The sequence below is a fragment of the Vicugna pacos genome, chromosome 26, assembly GCF_048564905.1.
Source record: "Vicugna pacos chromosome 26, VicPac4, whole genome shotgun sequence".
In the NCBI taxonomy this organism is placed as follows: Eukaryota; Metazoa; Chordata; class Mammalia; order Artiodactyla; family Camelidae; genus Vicugna; species Vicugna pacos.
This window is the reverse complement of record NC_133012.1, coordinates 27915761-27934637: the sequence shown is the minus strand read 5'-3', so window position 1 is coordinate 27934637 and position 18877 is coordinate 27915761. Positions and strand designations below refer to the sequence as shown.

General features: G+C 38.3%; 1 protein-coding gene across 15 annotated transcripts in view; it reads right to left on the bottom strand.

Annotated features, from left to right (window-relative positions):
• The window catches only part of CSMD1 (CUB and Sushi multiple domains 1), a 1700362-nt gene that overhangs the window by 334769 nt on the left and 1346716 nt on the right, over positions 1 to 18877 (bottom strand). For 12 of the 15 annotated variants that reach the window (XM_072950557.1, XM_072950544.1, XM_072950543.1 and 9 more), the window contains one exon: positions 3535 to 3622. In XM_072950557.1, the coding sequence (XP_072806658.1) occupies positions 3535 to 3622 (88 nt within the window). Of the gene's footprint in view, positions 1 to 3534; positions 3623 to 9243; positions 9321 to 18877 lie in introns of all 15 variants that reach the window. The other 3 variants (XM_072950548.1, XM_072950549.1, XM_072950550.1) reach the window with 1 other exon arrangement.

Genomic DNA, 18877 nt, shown 5'->3' with positions numbered 1-18877 from the left:
AAGGTCCTAAACCATAGTTTCAATCTTAATAAACTAGAAAAAAGAAGAGTAAATTAATCCTATAGTAATCAGAAGAAAGAAAATAAAGAGCAGAAATCAATGAAATATAAGGAAAATAAACAAATAGAGAAAAATTAGTGAAACCAAATGCACTTTTTTTGAGAAGATCAGTAACATTAATATAGCTCTACACCAATGATCAGGTAAAATAGAAAACACAAATTACCAATACCAGCAATTAGAATTGTACTATCACTGCTGATTTAAGGAATGATAAGGGAGTATTATAAATAACTTTATGCCAATAAACTTGACAACTTAGATAAAACAGAAAAATTCCTTGTAAGATGCAAACTATCACAAGCTACTCACTCAGGTAGTGACAGATAATATGTCTGTAAAAGAAGTTGAATTTGTAATTAGAAAAAAAAACAGCTCTAAGAAAAGTCCAATTCCAGGTTACTTCACTGATGAATCTCTCAAAAACTTAAGAAAGAAATATTACCAATTCTACATAAACTCTTTCAGGATATTCCAGTGGAGGGAATATTTCCCAATTAATTTTATAAGAACAATACTATTACTCTGATAGCAAAACCAGACCAAGTCATTACAAGAGAAGACTATAGGCCAATATCTCTGGTGAATACACATGCAAAAAATCTAAAAAAAGAAAAATTAGAAAATCAAATCCAACATTATATAAAGTGGATAATCATGACCAAGTTAATTTTATCCCAGAATGCAAGGTTGGTTTAATATTGGAAGATCCAACACTGTAATTAATCGTATTAACAACTAAACAATTAAGCAAACAAAAAAGATCACCCCAATAGATATTTTAAAAAAAAACCTTTTCACAAAAACCCTACAGCCATTTTTGGTAAAAACTCCCAAAAAACTAAAAACAGAAGGGTACTTCCTCAACCTGATAAAAAGAAATCTAACTAATATCACTCTAATGATGGAAATCAGAATACTTCCCCACTAAGATCAGGAATAAGGCAAGAATGTCTCATCAACTCTACTCAACCTTGCAACGTAGGTCCTAGCCAGTTCCTCTAGGAAAGGAAAATACATAAAACACATTCAGATTCAAGAGAAAAAATAAACTGTATTTATTTGTAGTTGAGAAGATCATCTAGGAAGAAAGTCCTATGAAATCTACAAAAAGAGTTTTCCTAAAGCTAGCTTATCACAGTTCTGGGTATACACACATAGGTATACACACACTATATACTCACATGGTAAAAATAATATTTACATTTGTATGTAATTTTATAAACAATTTACTCTTCCAAATTATTTTCTCAGATGTTATATCATTTGACTGCCATAAACCTGGAGACATGTAACAGCATGAAGACTCCCCAGAAAACTAAGAAAGTGAAAGACTGAGAGTCTCATCTGAGATAAGTACTCCCTCCCTTACCTGACTCTCCAGGCACATGCCCAGCCTGGCTTTCCCCCCAGACACATCGACATAGCTCCAATGGCTAAAGCCTACCCTGAGTTAAACATTGTCAGGAATAAGCCTGTTATAAGGATGACAGAGTGTAAAGGCGAGCATATTCACCCAAGGTACTAATAAAATGTTCTGTTCTTACCCTTGTGCTAAATAGGAACTGGCTCTGAATATTTCTGAATTCTTTGTTAACATCTGAAGATTCAACAGTTCCTCTGGTTCTCTACATACGATGCAATTTGAACAGTTCTGCATTGTCAGCTAGAATTTAATTTGCTTTGTTTTAAAACAGAGCTCTGCCAAATAGACCAAGGAAGTTTTGGGGTTTCAGGGATAACAAAGCACTGCACGAGCGATTTGTCTCACACACAAGTGCATTGGACAAACACCCACTGAGTTTCTTTGTGCCAGGCACCATTTCAGTCACTGAGGAGGCAGAGATGAACAAGGTTCTATCCCTGTCCTGGAAAAGCTTAGGCTGCTGGGGGAAATGGACATGTAAAATGCATAGTGAAGATTTATTTCTGTAACTCTAATGAAGGGATGTGTGAAGTTTTCTGGAAGCAAGGCATGAAGAACACTTTTCTTTCTCTGGGTGGGGGGAAATGGAGGAGGTGACTTTTGAAATAAGAAAGAAATACATAGGATAGAAAGCTCTATGAGTTCTAGCAAAAATTTGTAAATTTCATCTATGTGCTCCTTTTTGAAAGAGATGAAATTCCAGAATGTCTTCAACTGGACACACCATGCCCCCTGGGGTGCTAGTAACTACTCTAAGCAACCCCTGCTCTGGGAAACTTCCTTGAGCCAAATGAAGGAAGCCAGTGACGAAAGGGAAGGAGGCTGGGCACAAAAGGTGGACAGTATGTGCCCTGGAATTCCCCCACAGACTGAGACTGAAGCTAATCCCCAGTTAAAACCAGCTTCCTGCTCAGCTTCCTATTCTGACCCTGTCCTGCTTTCTCCATTCCCTTTAACCAGAGGGCACTTTTCCAAATTATCACCTGAGTAAAAATACCCAACTCAGGCCCTGCTTCAAAGGAACTTAAGCTGAAATACTAGCCCCTTAATATATACTGAAAATTCGTGATATTTAACTCTAACCATCCCAACTGTCTGTTGCATTTGAAACAGGACAGACTCCACCATGAAGTCAAAAGTATTTCAGTAGCACTGTATACTTCTGTCTCTTTTCCATGTAAAAACGTACATATCATTTTACCAGTTCCATTACAGCCACCCTGCAGATAATTTTACTATTCTCTATCCTTTAAAAAAATACCATTGCTATTGCAATTTGATGAGTAACGTTTCTTCTTCCTTCTCTAATAGTATCACTACTTTCAATTATTAGCTCCCTTTAGTAGGCTAAACTCTCTACACATACCTTTATTTTTTTCTTTCTCAAAAATAGTGAGATTATAAGGAAGAAAAACATATTTCTTGCTGCCCTTTACTCTTCTATTTTGCAGCCTACTCCTAATGCCAGTATCCATCTTGTAAGTTGAAAAGTACTCAGTTTCTTGAACTAAATGAAAGAAATGCAAACATCTAAAAAAACCACTATTATAATCACTACTACATTCATAATGTATCAACTGTAAAGCAGTCTCTAGTTATCATAATCTCAGTAAAATGAATCACAACATTTTCTGAAATAAACTGTGTTGACTGCCACTCATATTCATTATTATAAAAGTTTATTTAATGAAATAATCATGAAGCTAAAGTTATATTTTCACACCATCTATTTTTTTAAATATTAACCAAAAGGCATCAGAATATGGAAAGGTAACAAATTAAAAACAGGAAAAAAAAACCCAGATACAGCTTTCGATCATATCCATTTAGAGTTAAATTTTTAATACTGCTTTATATAGTGAAAGGAAACTCTGGAGGATCTGGAACTTTCAGCACAATGTGTTTTAGACTTCTAGAGATACTATAGTTGTATAATAATTGAGAAGTTGTATCTTTAAATCAAAAGGAAAAAGAGTTAAAACTACAAGGTGAAATTACATGTGTGCTAGAAAATAATATGTTATTCAAATAGTTACTTTTTTTCCTACCTGAAGTCGGAACCTGCTCTTCTACCATTTTCCGGAATCCCAGGATCTGGACACATGTCAGAGACCAAAGCAACACCTCCTTGACTTACTACAACAGAAAGAAACATTATTATACTTTCATGGAGTTGTTCAGGAAACATTCAGTCAATAAATGTATATTAGGTAGATTTGGTTCTTAAATAATGAGGACTTAAAATGTGATTCTTTTAAGAATTAAGAAAATTTAGTTAGATTAGAAAAAAATCTATTCTTATTCCTGAAAGACAAAGACTTCTTATCCAGGAGGTCAATAATCTTTGGTTGGAACTCTTTCCTCTATAAAGAAGTCTAAATTTAATTTAAAAACATTTTCTCATTATGATCATTTTTATGACAAGTTATAATTAATAGCATAACAGGGAAAAAAGAGCATCATGCCATAAATAGCTTATACAGAAGAAAGCCCTCATTCATTGCCATAGATGAAATGAAGATGTTAATTATTAAGATCTACATAATAGATACTTTACATTAAATTACTATTGTATTTTAAACATCAAGTGAGCTTATCGTTGAAGTAGAGAAAGTAATGGTATTTTTGTGTAAATGTGCTGACTTATTTCTTTAACCTGTTTTATACAGAGCCCTTCCTCCTGTTGGGATGTTGTACAGTCAGAGGACAGTTTCTAAAGGACTAATTTGCTCATGAGAATGGTTGCTACTCCTATAGCCACTCCACTCTAACTAGTCTAATCTGATCAGGGTGATTCCCTCCTTCTTTCCAGAAGTTTGTTCAACAGTGGTCTTGTGACTCAACTCAGTTCAGTAATACATGAGAGGAAACCTGTAGGAGTGCTTCTGGGAAGACGTTCCTGTTAGCCAACAGAGATCATCTCTTTTTCACTCTGGACCTTACCAGGTTTGGATTTCAAATGTGTAACTGTCAGTACCATCTTGCTACAGTCTGATGACAGAGGCAACAGCATGGATGGAATAGAAGGGATACAACAAGAACCAGGACCCTTGATATCATAGCTGAGGCAGGAACACGGACCAGCTCAGAAACCCACACTGCTTCTGAACATCCTGCTGGATGATCCATATACTTCCCACAGCTCAAGCCCATTTGAATACATGGCTTGATTATCTGAACCTGAAAAGCATTCTTACAAATATAAATATGCTCACATATGTTTCAAATAACCCTATAAGAATAGAAAAAAAGTCTGGGTAGATACTGACCTCCTTAAGCATTTGTTTAAAACCTTAAATGTTTGATTTCTGCATAAAAAAGCACTAATAATTATAGCAAGATTTAGTTTTTATTGCTAGACTAGGATGAAATTGTGATATGGATATAAGCTTTCATTAAATACTAATCTTATCAGAATGTAAAATTTTCTTTCCTAAATATTTAATTTTCTCATTAAAAAAAAAAATCCAGCAAGCTGGGTAGTGACATCAGCAAGACGATGGAACGGGAAGCTCCTGGCTCTCATTCCCCCATGGGAACCTCAAATAAACAACAACAGCTGGACTAAAATAACTTCACAGGGGCTCTAGAAACTAGTCAAAGATCTAAAGCTACTGAACAAACATCCAATAAGGAAACAGCCACATTCATAATGGTAAAAGATTTCAGGAAATTTTTACTTGCTTTTGCCCCACATACTCCCTGACGTGGCACTGTTGAGAAGACATGGCCCATTTCCTGGTTCCCCACCTGAAGACAGATGACCAAGAGAACGATGTTTACAATGTCCTGGTCTGTTTGTGAGGCCACAGTGCTTGAAGGTCTAGTTTCTGCCTTGTCTGACTCAGACATCAGTTGGGGAATGGTGGCTGGAAGCCAAGGAAAAGACAGCAGTGGGCACTGCTACATGAAGAACAGCATAGGGGCTGCAACCACGTGGAGGCAGAAGATCACAGGCAATGGGACACCACAGGGCACAAAGACCCTGAGAAGAGGCTCAGTTGAGGCTTTCTGTGAAATTAAGATATTTAAAGCAGTTGGAGGAGAAACACACACACACACACACACACACACACACACACGGGACACATGCCCAGAAAAGACCTGAGAAGATTCTTCACCTCAGGCTAATCTCAAGGCTCAGTGCCCACTAATTAGTGAAAGTCTTCCTTACCACTCTTCAAAGACTGGAAGAGGTGGCTCTTTCTTTCAAATGCCCAATTATTGGCAAAGACCACAAGGTATACAATGAAATATGGAAACATGGCCTATTCAAAACCACAAAATTAATCTCCAGAAATAGTCCCTGAAGAAATACATGCATTGGACATCCTAGACAAAGATTTAAAAAAAAAACTGTCTTAAATATGCATTTGAATAAATAATGGCTGAACACCTCTAAATTTCAGGAAAGACATAGACATACAATTCCAAGGAGCTTGATGAACACCAAGTAGGAAAAACTCAAAAAGACTCACAATGAGACACATAATCAATCTGTCAAAAAAGAAAGAATATTGAAAACAGAAGGAGAAAGGCAACTCATCAAAAACAACAAGAAATCTTCAATAAAACTATCACTTGATTTCTCAGCAGAAATCTTTTAGGCCAGAAGGCCGTGGGGGGATACATTTAAGTGTTGAAAGAGAAAACTCTGTCAATCAAGAATTTTATAGCCAGCAAAACTATCCTTCAAAAATGAGAGAAACATCAAGACATTCCCAGAAAAATAAAAGCTGAGGGAGTTAATTACTACTAAATTTGCCTATAAAATATGCTAAAAGGAATTCTTCAAGTTAAAATAAAAGGACACTAGACAATAACTCAAAGCCATATAAAAATACAAAGTTCTCTGGTAATGGCAAATACAGGGTGAAATTTAAAAAAAAAAACACTATTGTAAGTTTGATTTCAACTCCACTTTTAAATTTTCTATAGGATTTAAAAGAAAAATGCATAAAATAATGATAAATCTATGTTAACGAGTACACAACATAGAGAGATATGATTTGTGACATCAATAGCATAAAGTTGAGGGGGAAACTGTAAAGGAATGGAGTTTTTGTGTGTGATTAAGGTTAAGCTGGTATCGATTTAAGACAGACTGTCATAAATTGGGGATCTTATGTGTAATCATCATGGTCACAGCAAAGAAAACATCTATAGAAAATAACTAGAGGAATTGAGAAGGGAATCACGTGTCACTACAAAAATTAACTAAATGCAAAGAAGACAATAATGGAAGAAAAGAGGGACAAAAAAGCTGTAAGACATACAGGAGACAAATACCAAAACAGTAAAAGTAAGTGCTCTTCTAGCAGTAATTTATTTAAATGTAAGTGGAATCGACTCCCTTCATTGGCTGAATTGTGCTCCCCAGACCCCACATTCATATGCTGCAGTCCTGACTCCCGTACCTCAGAATGTGGCTGCATCTGGAGATGGTCTTTGAAGGAGTAAGTCAGTTAAAATGAAGTCATTAGGGTGGGCTCTAATCCAATAGGACTGGTGTCCTTATAAGAAGAGGAGATTAGGACACAGACACACACAGGTGTAGACCACGTGAAGACACAGGGAGAAGACCACCATTAACAAATCAGTGAAGGAGCCCTTAGAAGGAACAACTTTGCTGGCCCTTGACCTGGAACTTTCAGTCTCCAGAACTGGAGAAGATACACTTCTGTGGTTTAAGCCACCCAGGAATTTTGATACAGTGGCCCTAGCAGACTAATACACTCCCCAATCAAAAGACATAGATTAGCAAAATAGATTTTCTTTAAAGGAAGAGATTCACTTGAGGTCTAAGGTCACAGAGGGATTAAAACTGAAGAGTTTTCAAATTCACAGCATCAGAAAGTAAAATAGTGATTTTCAGAAACTGAGGTTGAAAGTCTTAGGGAATTATCATTTAACAGTTAACTACCTGTTTTACTACCTGTTTAGCAGGTAGTGGGAAAGATGAACATTTTCTGGAGATGGATGGTGATGGATGCACAACAACGTGAATATAGCTAATTCTGCGGAACTGTATACTTACAAATGGTAACTTTTCTGCTGTGTGTGTCTCACCACTGTGTGTGTGTGTGTGTGTGTTTATTCCAACAAGTCATAAATCCATGACCTACAGCCAAATCAATTCCCACAGTCTGATAGTTCTACCACCTTTTCTTCCAACTCCATGGTTTCATGCTCGGTTATCATGAGCCAGGGCAGGATTCCCAATCTGCAGACAGTGGTCTACCACAAAGTCTCTAACATTTATTTTCCAAAGATTCTGGTTTTAATAAAATTTCAAACCCCAATGCAGAATATAACTTTCATCATATTTCTTTCTGCCATCATCATTTATATGGCTTTTATATCCCCTCAAGCAAAATAGTCATTGCCATGTCAGATGAATTCACCTTCATCCAGGTGAATGGTCACCACTGTTTCTAACAGTTGTAGCCCACTCTAGTGTGGTTCTTATCTCACTATTGAATAGTACCACGCTGGTCTAAGCACAACATAAAAGCTTAAGAAGGTCTACTTCTATCTCCCCTTTACTGTTTTTCTCACAGTAGTAAAAAGAAATGACAGAAATTGTACCCATCCAAATCAGATCAAAACACTCTGGACCTTTTTAAAGATAATGTCAAAGTTGCGTACTTAGTCAAGAAAAGGTACTTAGTTGGTATTCTCTGAGAGCACTGAGTGAATCAGATAAGTCTGAATGGCTTGCAGAGATAACAGAAAAGTGATGAAAGACTGAATATAAAATATGGCTGATTTTCTGAAACAGAGATAGGCTTTTAATGGGATAATGATAGAAAAAAATGGTGAAAAACAGGTTGTGTACAAGTAAACAATAAGTTCCATAAATCTCAACTATCTATTCCATCAGCAATTAACTTCTCTGCAAACTGAAACTTTAAAGTTGTAAAGAGTCATGAAAATCAATCTGCTTCAAGCAGGATCCCTGGTGCCTCAGAGAAATGCTTTCAAAAGACAGGAATTACTGGGCTTAATATCATTTTAACTCTAATTTTGTCAAATTATATCTTATTGAATCTCATAAGACATATGCCATCTGTATTAATAAATATATTAAACTTTAGAAATTAAAATTTAAACTGGGAATATTCAATAGGTAGATTCATAACCCATCATTAACTAATAGTAAAAGCAAGATGTAAAATTATGCAAGTGGATGAACAGACACAAATTAGACAGTTTGTAAAAGACTTTGAATTAATTTAGATTTAAAATGTGTAAATTCTATCAATGTATGCATAATTAAATGACTTTTTTCAAAGCATGTTGATTCACAACATCTCACTAGACCCTCACAAGATTCCTGTGAGGTATGTAGAGCAGTAAGGAATGTGCTTCTCCCATCAAATTATCCTGTTCTTTGAGGACATGTGCTTGTCAATCAAAATTCAATATGAATTTATTCTGAACAAACTATACAGCTAAACTAGTCTATAGCAAAGGAAGCAACTAATACAAAAAGAGTCTAAGTAACTACTATGATAATAGAGATTATAAACAATTAAGGTAATGGAGACAAGATTAACGTTAGTGAAACAATCAGAAATAATTAGAAACGAAGTGCTAAGAATAATGATGATGATGATGTAAAATGAAAAAGAGAATCTTGGCTTGAAATTCCAAGTATCATGTACATGTATTTTAAACTGAATCCATAGAATCATTCCATGAGGAGATAATATTAAACTCATTTTACAGGAAAGAAAACTGAGGACAGAAATTACCTAGTTGATTATAAAATCCAGGTTCCTTTCCTCACATTTGCTGCAGTGAGTTAATGAGCATTGCATATTACAGGACTCTGGAAATTAAAGTGGGTTTTTAAAAAATCATTTTTAAAAATTCTTAATAATAAAATTTCTTCTATATTAAAAGGCACAGAACCAAAAAGTAAAGGAAAAACGTGTTTTCATCTGTAGTCCCTCCCAAACATACACACGGGAAGCCATGTGGTTCCAACCACAGGGCTTTAGTTCAAATACCACCTGGTGGCGATTTTCCTGTAGTAAAAAGACCAGTTTCACAGCCTTTCCACATGGGCCATAAGCTCCCTCCAGAGCATTAGAACAATGAGTTGACTTGAATATTAAATTTTCATGTGCAATGCCATTTTTTAATTTAAAATTTAGTTTATATACCTTTGGAATAAATAATCCAAAATAAGAACCATTTAAATAAACTCACACTTTTTAGTGAAACTGCTCCTGTGATTTATTACAGCATATTTTTATTGTTTATTTCTTTAGAGACCTAAAGACATGTTTCAGCTGGATCAATTCTGAGACTAATTCTAACAATTTGAAACCTTCTGAGAGGTGACATGTGTTTTCAGTTGCGTAATGATCAGGAATGTTGGTATACAGAACACACTCCAGTTGAAATTCCTTAGTAGCAATATCTCCACTCTATCAGTGACCTTTAGATGATGGACACCCCATTCGAGGTGTGTGTGTTTGGGGGATACTTCAGACTTTCCTGCTATAATCAGTTTGAAATAACTCAGCACTGACATTTGTTCTTTCGACATCTAATGGACACAGTCTTTACTGAAATGAAAAGTAATATCTACTTTCTAATGCAGTTCACCTTTTTGATTTGCAAGAGGTTTTATCTCAACAAGAATGAAACTTAACCATTTTACTCTTTCCTCAAAAACCAATAACTTGACTAAATGTTAATTTCCACAACATTTTGCTGCTATAGCACTTTCTGTCACTTAGCCGTAACAGGAGTATTTTTACATAAGGAGCACCATGTGGGACATTTCTACATGCATAACAGAATTTCTGGTACTTTTCTCTTCCTATTGAATATTTGCACAGTCTCAGCCTTTAGCTAGTTTTGATCCCAGACTAGTAAGCACATATTGACAAGCTTTGTAGAAACTGGTAAAAAAAAAAAGAATTGTTAACATTTGGACAATAAATTCTTATTATCACAACATTAGGGTTTCAAATGGATAGTTTACACAGAAGTAAGTTGTCAAAAAACACATTGTATTGTTTTGAATCTCTGATCTGTATTGTTTTGAATCTCAGATTAACAGACAGACAATAAAACAGTCCACAAACAGCTGGACTTGTGTATGAGAGTCCAGGCTAAATTTTCCAGGTGTTTGATTTAATACAACGCCATTTTTGTCTGGAATCTCTGTCCTTTGCCCCTGCGTACCGTAATTCCCTGACTTTTAAAACTCTAGAAATTGAATGCCTACTATCATAATTTTTCTCTCTCAATTTCACCTGTGTTCTCTTATTTACATTCTACAGCCATAGTCTTAACTCAGACTACCTCTTAGGTAACAGTAATTTATTTTTAAAACCATATTTTAGCTTCTAATGTAATAAAATATACTAATGTAATAAGTGCATCGTTGAGAAACTCAAGAAACGTGTAAGGGGCTCTCTATTGCAGAACAAATAAAGACAGTTTGGCTGGCATTTGAAACCTTCTGTCTTTCTAACATTATTCTAACTACTACCTGTGAGGATCCTACTGTCCAGGTAATTTTAAATACTCCAAATTCCCCCACTGTTAAGGTTTTTTTCCTTTGACATTGCCTCTTCTTCATTGTTTTTTTGGCAGAAGGAAAAACAAGGAGATTTCTTATAAGGGCTATGATACTAATAATTATCCTCCTAAAAGCTAAAATCACTATGTCAGCAAATATTCGAAGAGGGATTACTGTCTTTATGTATTTTCAGGTTAAAGTAAGATGTTTATCTGCTATTCAAATAAAATGAAAAACAAGAACGTGCCAGTACAAAGTCGGTATAAATTCACGGCTCTGGAATGTTTACAAGAGCCCCAGGAGTTGTCCTCATCACTGTCTGATTCCACACCATCCTGAGATGTTCACTTGGATGTGTCCTGGCAGGACCGAAAAGGGATGTCTCTGCCCTCCTCTGGCTCCCGCAAATGCAGAGTGACCATCCCCTGGGGACTCGGCTGCCATGGCCTGAGGTCTTGCAGCCTGTCACTTCTGCTCTAGTGTCTTTGTGAAAATTTAAGGACTCTGGACTTGGGATTCATGAATAATTTTTAGGGCCTACTCAGAGCTGTCCTACAGGACACCGGATTATTCATGGTCTTCTAACAGTAAAGGTAGTACTTGACTAGGTCAATTTATATTACTATTTTGCATAGGATTTAACATACTAGTCTAATAACCTTGAAATATGAGAGGAAAGAGAAAAAAATCTCAAAGTCAATGTATAGTATAATTGGTTTCAGGATTATATATATATATGTATGTATGGAATTGTTTTATATTCATATTTAAATAGCATATATTTAAGTATTTTATATTAAATATAATATATTTAAATTGCAAAACCTTATTTGTTGATTCTTAGATTTAAAAAGTAGGAAATAGTAATTATTTGAGTGATGAGTATACACAGAAAGCTTCTTTCTCATAATAGTTCATAAAGCATATGACATATGTTGCTATCATGTATATTCACTGTATTAATCAGGAAGTACTTAACCACCACCCCAGGCCAGGGAACGGCGTGAGAAAAGGCAGGAAGGTCAGCATGGACGTGGGGTATTCACAGAACTGTAGGAGCTGCTCTAAAGGGGAAGGATTTGAACTGAGAAACATGGAGACCCCAAGTCAGGAACCGAGGCAGATGTCAAACTGTGAAGATACTTTCTGAGTAAGATTCTTAATGAGAAGAAGGGTCTCCCCACTTTCATACATGCACTCCAACACCCTGGCCCCCGGTCAGCCCACAACATGGGGGTCAACAGGGTCTGAACAGCCCACATGTTTACAACCGTTCCAGATCCAGACAGCCGCTCTGTTCCTCATTTTCAGTATCTTATTCAATAAATGACACGAGATATTCCACATTTTACTATAAAATAAACTTTGTGTTGGATGATTTTGCCCAAGGCTCATGTTCTAATAAGCATGTTGACCGTAGGCTGGGCTGAGCTATGATGTTCGGTAGGTTAGGGGAATCAGATGCATTTCATCTTAACTGTATTTTCAACTTATGGTGGGTATGAGGACGTAACCCCAGCGTAAGTTAAAGAGTATATATATACATACATACACATATATGCATATATGTAAATATATATAAAATATATAGTCAAAAACATTTACTCTGTAATATTTTCTTTGAACTCTGAATTGGATATTTTACATTCTTAAATGGTAAGTGCCATGGGAGTACACCTGATCAACATTTTTATATTTCCTTACAAAATCAAACTATGGTAAATGACGAAAAGAACAGCATTTAGGCTAACTTGGCAACATCTTCCAAACTGAAAGGACAAGACCTAATTCCTGATAAAAAAGGGAAAGTAGTCAGGAATCATTATTAGGGGATATACACTGAAAAAATGAGATAGGAAGTTTGTGTTAGAAAAATCCCAGAAATGTAGTGGTGAGAAAAATTCAAGAGCACAGTCCAAGCGCTTTACTCTTCAGCCCCAGAGAGTGAGCCCAGGAAGAGTCAGGGGCCTCCAAGCTGCGGTGGGCGGCAGAACTGGGGCTGAGCAGGGGTGCTCTGCGCGGCTGCGGCCCGGGGTGCGCCGGCTGCTAATCCTCTGAGCCCCAGTCTTCTCGCCAGATGTGCCGCATCACTGAGCAGGCTCAGCATCTGAGCCTTGCGGTGCGCCCAGCACTTCTCAACAAAGAGAACATTCCTACCCGTGTCTGTTCCTCTCCTTCTTCTCCTGTAAACACCTTGGGCTAAATTATTTCAGTGTTTTCTTTCAACTCTAATATGCCATGAGTTTGCCTCTATGATTCCTATCCTCAGGGAAATTTCACCGAAAGATGTTATAACACACAAGTTTACTTTATAAAAGATTAGGGAAATGGAAAATACCCGAAGACAGGCACAGAGAGAATACAGGTAAAATCATATTATAGTGAAAGCAACATGCACTTTTCACAAGGTAAGAAAAGAAAGATGACTCGCCTAGTGTAAACAGAGGCTAAGAGACAGAACTTTGGAACTGTCATTCAGAAACACAGGGTTTAGTGTCTCGTACCTCAAACAAAACTAGTTGTATAGGCAATCGCGCTTTACAACTTGGAAGTAAGTGGATTTGAAATTTTGTTTTCACAGTATTTATAATTGGTTTCTTACAGTGCTGTTGTGTTATGTTTAAAAGCCAGCAAGAGATGTTAACATATTTTTTGAACAGATTCTGCATTTTTATTCATAAGAAGCAAACAATTCAAACAATTGGTTTTTCTGGATAAGTTAGAGTAATCAAAATCACCATGGAAATAACGCCTGGAAGTAGAAACAGCAAGCTACTTGTGGCCACTCCCATTCAGCCATTCACCACCCATTCAGCAGCATATTGACTGATTGCCCAGCACAGGTAGCCTGGGTGTCAGCCTCCGGGAGGTTTAACTAGAAGACCTCAAGCAAACAAACCCCAGAGCAGTGCTCGTGGTTGCAAACTGGAATGGGTGCTGTGGAGGAAAACCTGAGCAGCGTTAGAGAGTAATGGATAGAGGGTAGGGAGGATTTAGGACAGGATCAGGGCTGGTCCCTGAAGGCAAATGACACCTGAGCTGGAACTTAAAGGGTGGGTTGAGTTAGCCAAAAGCAGAGTGAACATCACACCCCTTTTGGTCAGTAAACTGCCAAAGCAAAGCCCCTTAGGAAGATATGGGGGCATACAAAGAACCAAACAAAGAAGGCCACGTGGTCCATTTCACTGCAGCTGGAGAGGAAACAGGAACCACACAGGAACTCCCAAAGATGCTTAGATGAGAAGGTCCAACTTAGGTTAAATTCTTCACTTGGCCACTCCCAGAGGGCTGGGCAGACAGAGGGAGGAAACTGTCATGTGGTCCAGACACACGGAGGTGGTGGCTTGGACGAGCGGGTGACCGGGAGATGGACGGAAGCGTACAGATGTTCGTTGTGTTGGAGATGAAGTGGAACTGACTTTGTGACTGGGGAAAACGGAGTTCTCTGTCTGACCTACTGTTTACGGTGGTGTGGATGCAGGGGGACAACAGATTAAGATCAGAAGGCAAAACACTCCATTTTCAATCTGTTATGTTGAAGATGCCAATAGACAGCCCAGTGGACAGGCCAACTAGCCTGCTGGATTTATGTGCCTGGATCAGGAGAAGTGGTGTATTAGAGAAACAAGAGACCTGTCACAGAGGCGATGGTTAACATCATGGAAGCCATTGACGTGGTTTAGAAAGAGACTGGATCACTCGGTCTCACCCTTGAACAACGCAAGCACACCGCTCCTTCTGCCTGAAATACCCTACAGCCACTTCTTCATACCACTGCTGCCTCAGCACAAGATCTGCCCAATGTCCCCTCCCCAGAGAAGTCTGCCATGACCACTCTAGCTAAGGCAGCCACCTCTCCACACCATTCTCTACCGCAGTGCCCGTTTTCCTTTCTTGATAGTGCTTAACACTCTCAGAAATTATATGAGTTATTTACTTGGGACTCTTCCTACATAGTGCAAGCCCCTTGTGGCAGAGGATTTTCTGTCTTGTTCACTGTTTCATGCCCAGAATCTGCATAGGGACCAGGAAAACAACACAGCTTAGCAGGTGACTGATTTGAGAAACACCAGAAGCCAGCTTACAGCTGGGTCTGGAGTGGCTTGATCATCTTGAGGTCACGAATAGGCAGATAAAACAGCAAGTAGCCGAGAAGGAGCACACAAGAAGGCAGCCTGTAGTGTCAGGGGAGCCCAGACAAGAGAATTTTTCAGGATGAAAACTGTTTAGAACAATGATAAGAAGCCAAGTAAACAGAAGACGAAAACATATCCACTGGTTTGGCAACGCTGGGGATCACTGGTGATTTCAGCATGTTCAGTTCAGGATGAATAATGAAAGACTGAAGTCAGGTGGAGGGAGAAAATGTAAGAGAAATGTTCTGGGTACAGCTCTTGGATATACAAAGGACTCTCAAAGGATTTATCTTGAAGCGAGTTGGAGCTTTTCTGCCTTAGACATTGACAGGTAAACAAGTGACCCGAAATACTTAATCTATCTTTAAAACTTGAACTCTCCCCTGATCCAAAGATAATCTGGCTTCATCTATGGTAGACCAAGTGCCTCTTCCTGCCCTTCCAAACCACAGCTCAGTAGCCTTCAAGTTATAGACTGCACACTTAGGGAGAGAATATTGATTCTATAATCGTGGGTAAATTCACCATTAATTTCTCACTATGTAAGAATGCAAGTATTTTTCATTCAAATTTTGTTATTGTTGTTCTCATTATTACCAGGAGAAAATTAAGCAAGCTTCTTCTTTAAAGTCCTCAGTAGAGAAAACTAATGTAACGAAGTTGAAAAAATATATCACAGCTGTTCTTGACGGAAGTACACATGATTTAACATTGTCCATAAAATGTCAGAGAAGTCTTTGGAGGAAACATTCTTTCCCTTATGCGGGGAAGAAACACGACACAGGGACGTTCTTCCTAGTCTTGGTCATTGGTGCAAGTGGAGATGTGAGGCCTGGAGCAGCCATGCAGCTGCAATGGGATTAGCTCACCCATGAGGGTGGGAGAGACGGTCGCTGACGATGCTATTGGGTCCCTCAATAACAGACCTCAAAAATACCCCACTTCCTCATGTCTCGAACCTTGTGATAATATATTTTCTCTGTTGTTTATGCTAGTTTTTGAGCAACATGATATATTTTTTTAAGCCACGTGATTTGCCATCAGAAGCATCCTAACTGAAAACAGGTTGTCCCACTTGTGGCCTGTGTGCTTTGTGGGGAAATTTCAGAAACGACATGTGTCTGAGACTCCTCCCCCTATAACGTGAGGACGGAGGTCCTCACACACACTTCACAGGGTTGCTCTGAGTTCTGGCAACTTAAGGTCTGAATCCAAACGTCAACTCACCTTGCTAACCTGAATAAATTACATAATCTCACTGAACCAAGGAGCAAGGACTTAAGGCCAAGCAGAGTGGGTCTCATTCAGTAACTCCCTGATGTTAACTGCTGCTTCACTCCCTGTATTTCACCAGACTTCAAGAGCCCATGGTTAAAAATCTTGGTTTTCAGAACTTGGGGTTTTAAACATCGATAGATCAAGTCCAATCATTCCATCAGACATACCACAGACAATACACAGGGAAGAATGTTATCCATTTGAGCCAGTTCTCCAATCCCAATGTGAGTTTTCTCTGGGCAAGTCAGATCAAGAACATCAGTGTTGGCTTCCCGTTGAGAGACAAGTCCTTGCCTTAGGCCACACCCACCCAAACTGACCTTGAAACTCTGAGCCCTGGAGATGTGATGGTACTGATGGCAGGACCCCAAACATTTTTGGAGACTAAAATACATCCATCTTCAAACATACTGGACTAGAAAAAATCATGGAAAAAAATATTTGTATCTCCCTCCAGTGTCGCTTCTGGAAAGTGTCAAGACCCTGTAGGTTTCTCTTGCATGGTGTCTTAGAGAAGCAGAAGCAAAATGCACATTCTGGGTCTAGAAAGAATATTTCTCTCTAGAATAGAAAGTTAGCAGACAGGAAAAAGGCTCTTGGTCAGAACAAAGCACACGTAGCCATGACCTGATGGCGAGGACCCACAGCCTGTCAGCAGGGGGAGGCGGAGGGACCGAGAGGGGGTTGACTCATGGAAGTGTTATGTTGTTAGCTTTTGTAAAAATTGTAAATGCTCTCAGTATTCAATGCTTAATGTGAACCACGGTTTGCTGGATTCATCAAATACTAAGCTTGGCATCTTTCTAAATTCCGTTTTGTTTCCAGTACCTACAGTTTTGTGTGTGTGTGAATCGTGGCCTTGAAATGTGTCATTAATCAGCCCCCCGGCCCCCCCAGAGAGGCTGAAGGAAAGTTGGATTCGGTCATTGCAGAAGGCTCTCAGACGGACTGCTTCTCAGAAATGCACATTTAACACAAGATGGGTAATCACTTTCCTGGCATAAATTGCCTCTTTCAGACTTTCCATTTGGCTTCTTCTGTGTGACTCATTAATCCCTACACAAATCCAGGGTAGTAAGTGTTAGCAATTACTAGCTCTCTCCTCCAGATGGAGAAACAATGAGTTGCTAACAATGGAACCCAGAACCCTCAGTGGGGGCACATCATTCACCACCTCCTGTAACAACTTCAACCAAGCAGATCTCAGAAGCAGGAATAAAAATCTGGTTCTTCTGGAAGCCCAGAGATCTCCTCCTGTATTATTAAGCGGCTTCGTGCGACTCGTCTTTTTCTGGCAGGATGTGTATACACTTGTTAAGGCAAAGGGTAACTTGGTCATTGGGGTAAACTTGTTTATTTCAGTACAAAATAAAGGAGCACAGGACATGGAGGAAACCCTTTTTTGGAATCATGATTTATGTCTCTGCTATGAAATGTCTCCAAAAGCCATCACAAGATCCCTGAGAGGTTACTAGTCTTTATACCCAGGTTAGAACTCCGAATGCATCTTTTTCTTGTAAAAGGAAGGCAGGTACTGGGAATAGATTATGAGCTAAAATACCTGAGATCAGCATTTTCCTCTCCACCAGTCAGGCTCCAGCCACCCCCACTGCTGCACAACAGCGCACCAGTGTGACGGCCACGTGGGTGTGTGTGCTCTGCCAACCTCTCCCTCAGACTGTCCTGATTTTCCTGTTCTTGGTAGAGCTCATTTCAGTCAGGTTTCAGGACATAAGCCATACGCACAAACACACACGTTCGCATTAAGTAAGAAACATAAACACTGAATGAATACCTGAGAAAAATGAGGTGAGACCAGAAACACTGGGAGATAAGCAGTCCCCTAGATGGGAACTTCCTAACAGGGTCAGCCCAGAACTTCCCACTGTTAACTGCTGTCAGGACACAGGAGACAGCAGGTAAAGCCTGGGCCACCCAAGATGGAACCTCTGAGCTCACACAGACAGATCAACCTATCCATATAGTATTTGTGTGTGTATATGCACATGACACATTATTTGCACACGCACATGATTTGTATAACACAGTATTTGTATTGTTTGTATACACACATATATGATTATGTATGCATTATCTGTATATATATACTCAGGTATGTATATTAAAGTCTTCATATTACAGATAATAGACTACATATAGAGTTATATATAGTATATTACATATAATACATAATAAAATTAAATATATATTCTATTTAAGAGTATTATATATTCTTTATATATAATACAGTTATAGACATAGATGATATATGAGACCCCCCCCAAAGAGTCACTCTCAGTAAAAGATTTGACAAAGAATAAACCCACCATAAAAAGGGGCTGGAAAAAATTCTTTTTTAAATCTTGCCTTTTCGGCCTTGGTTTTGTGTGTAAAAAAATAAGTCATTGCCAAGATCGGTAACTCAAAGTCAGC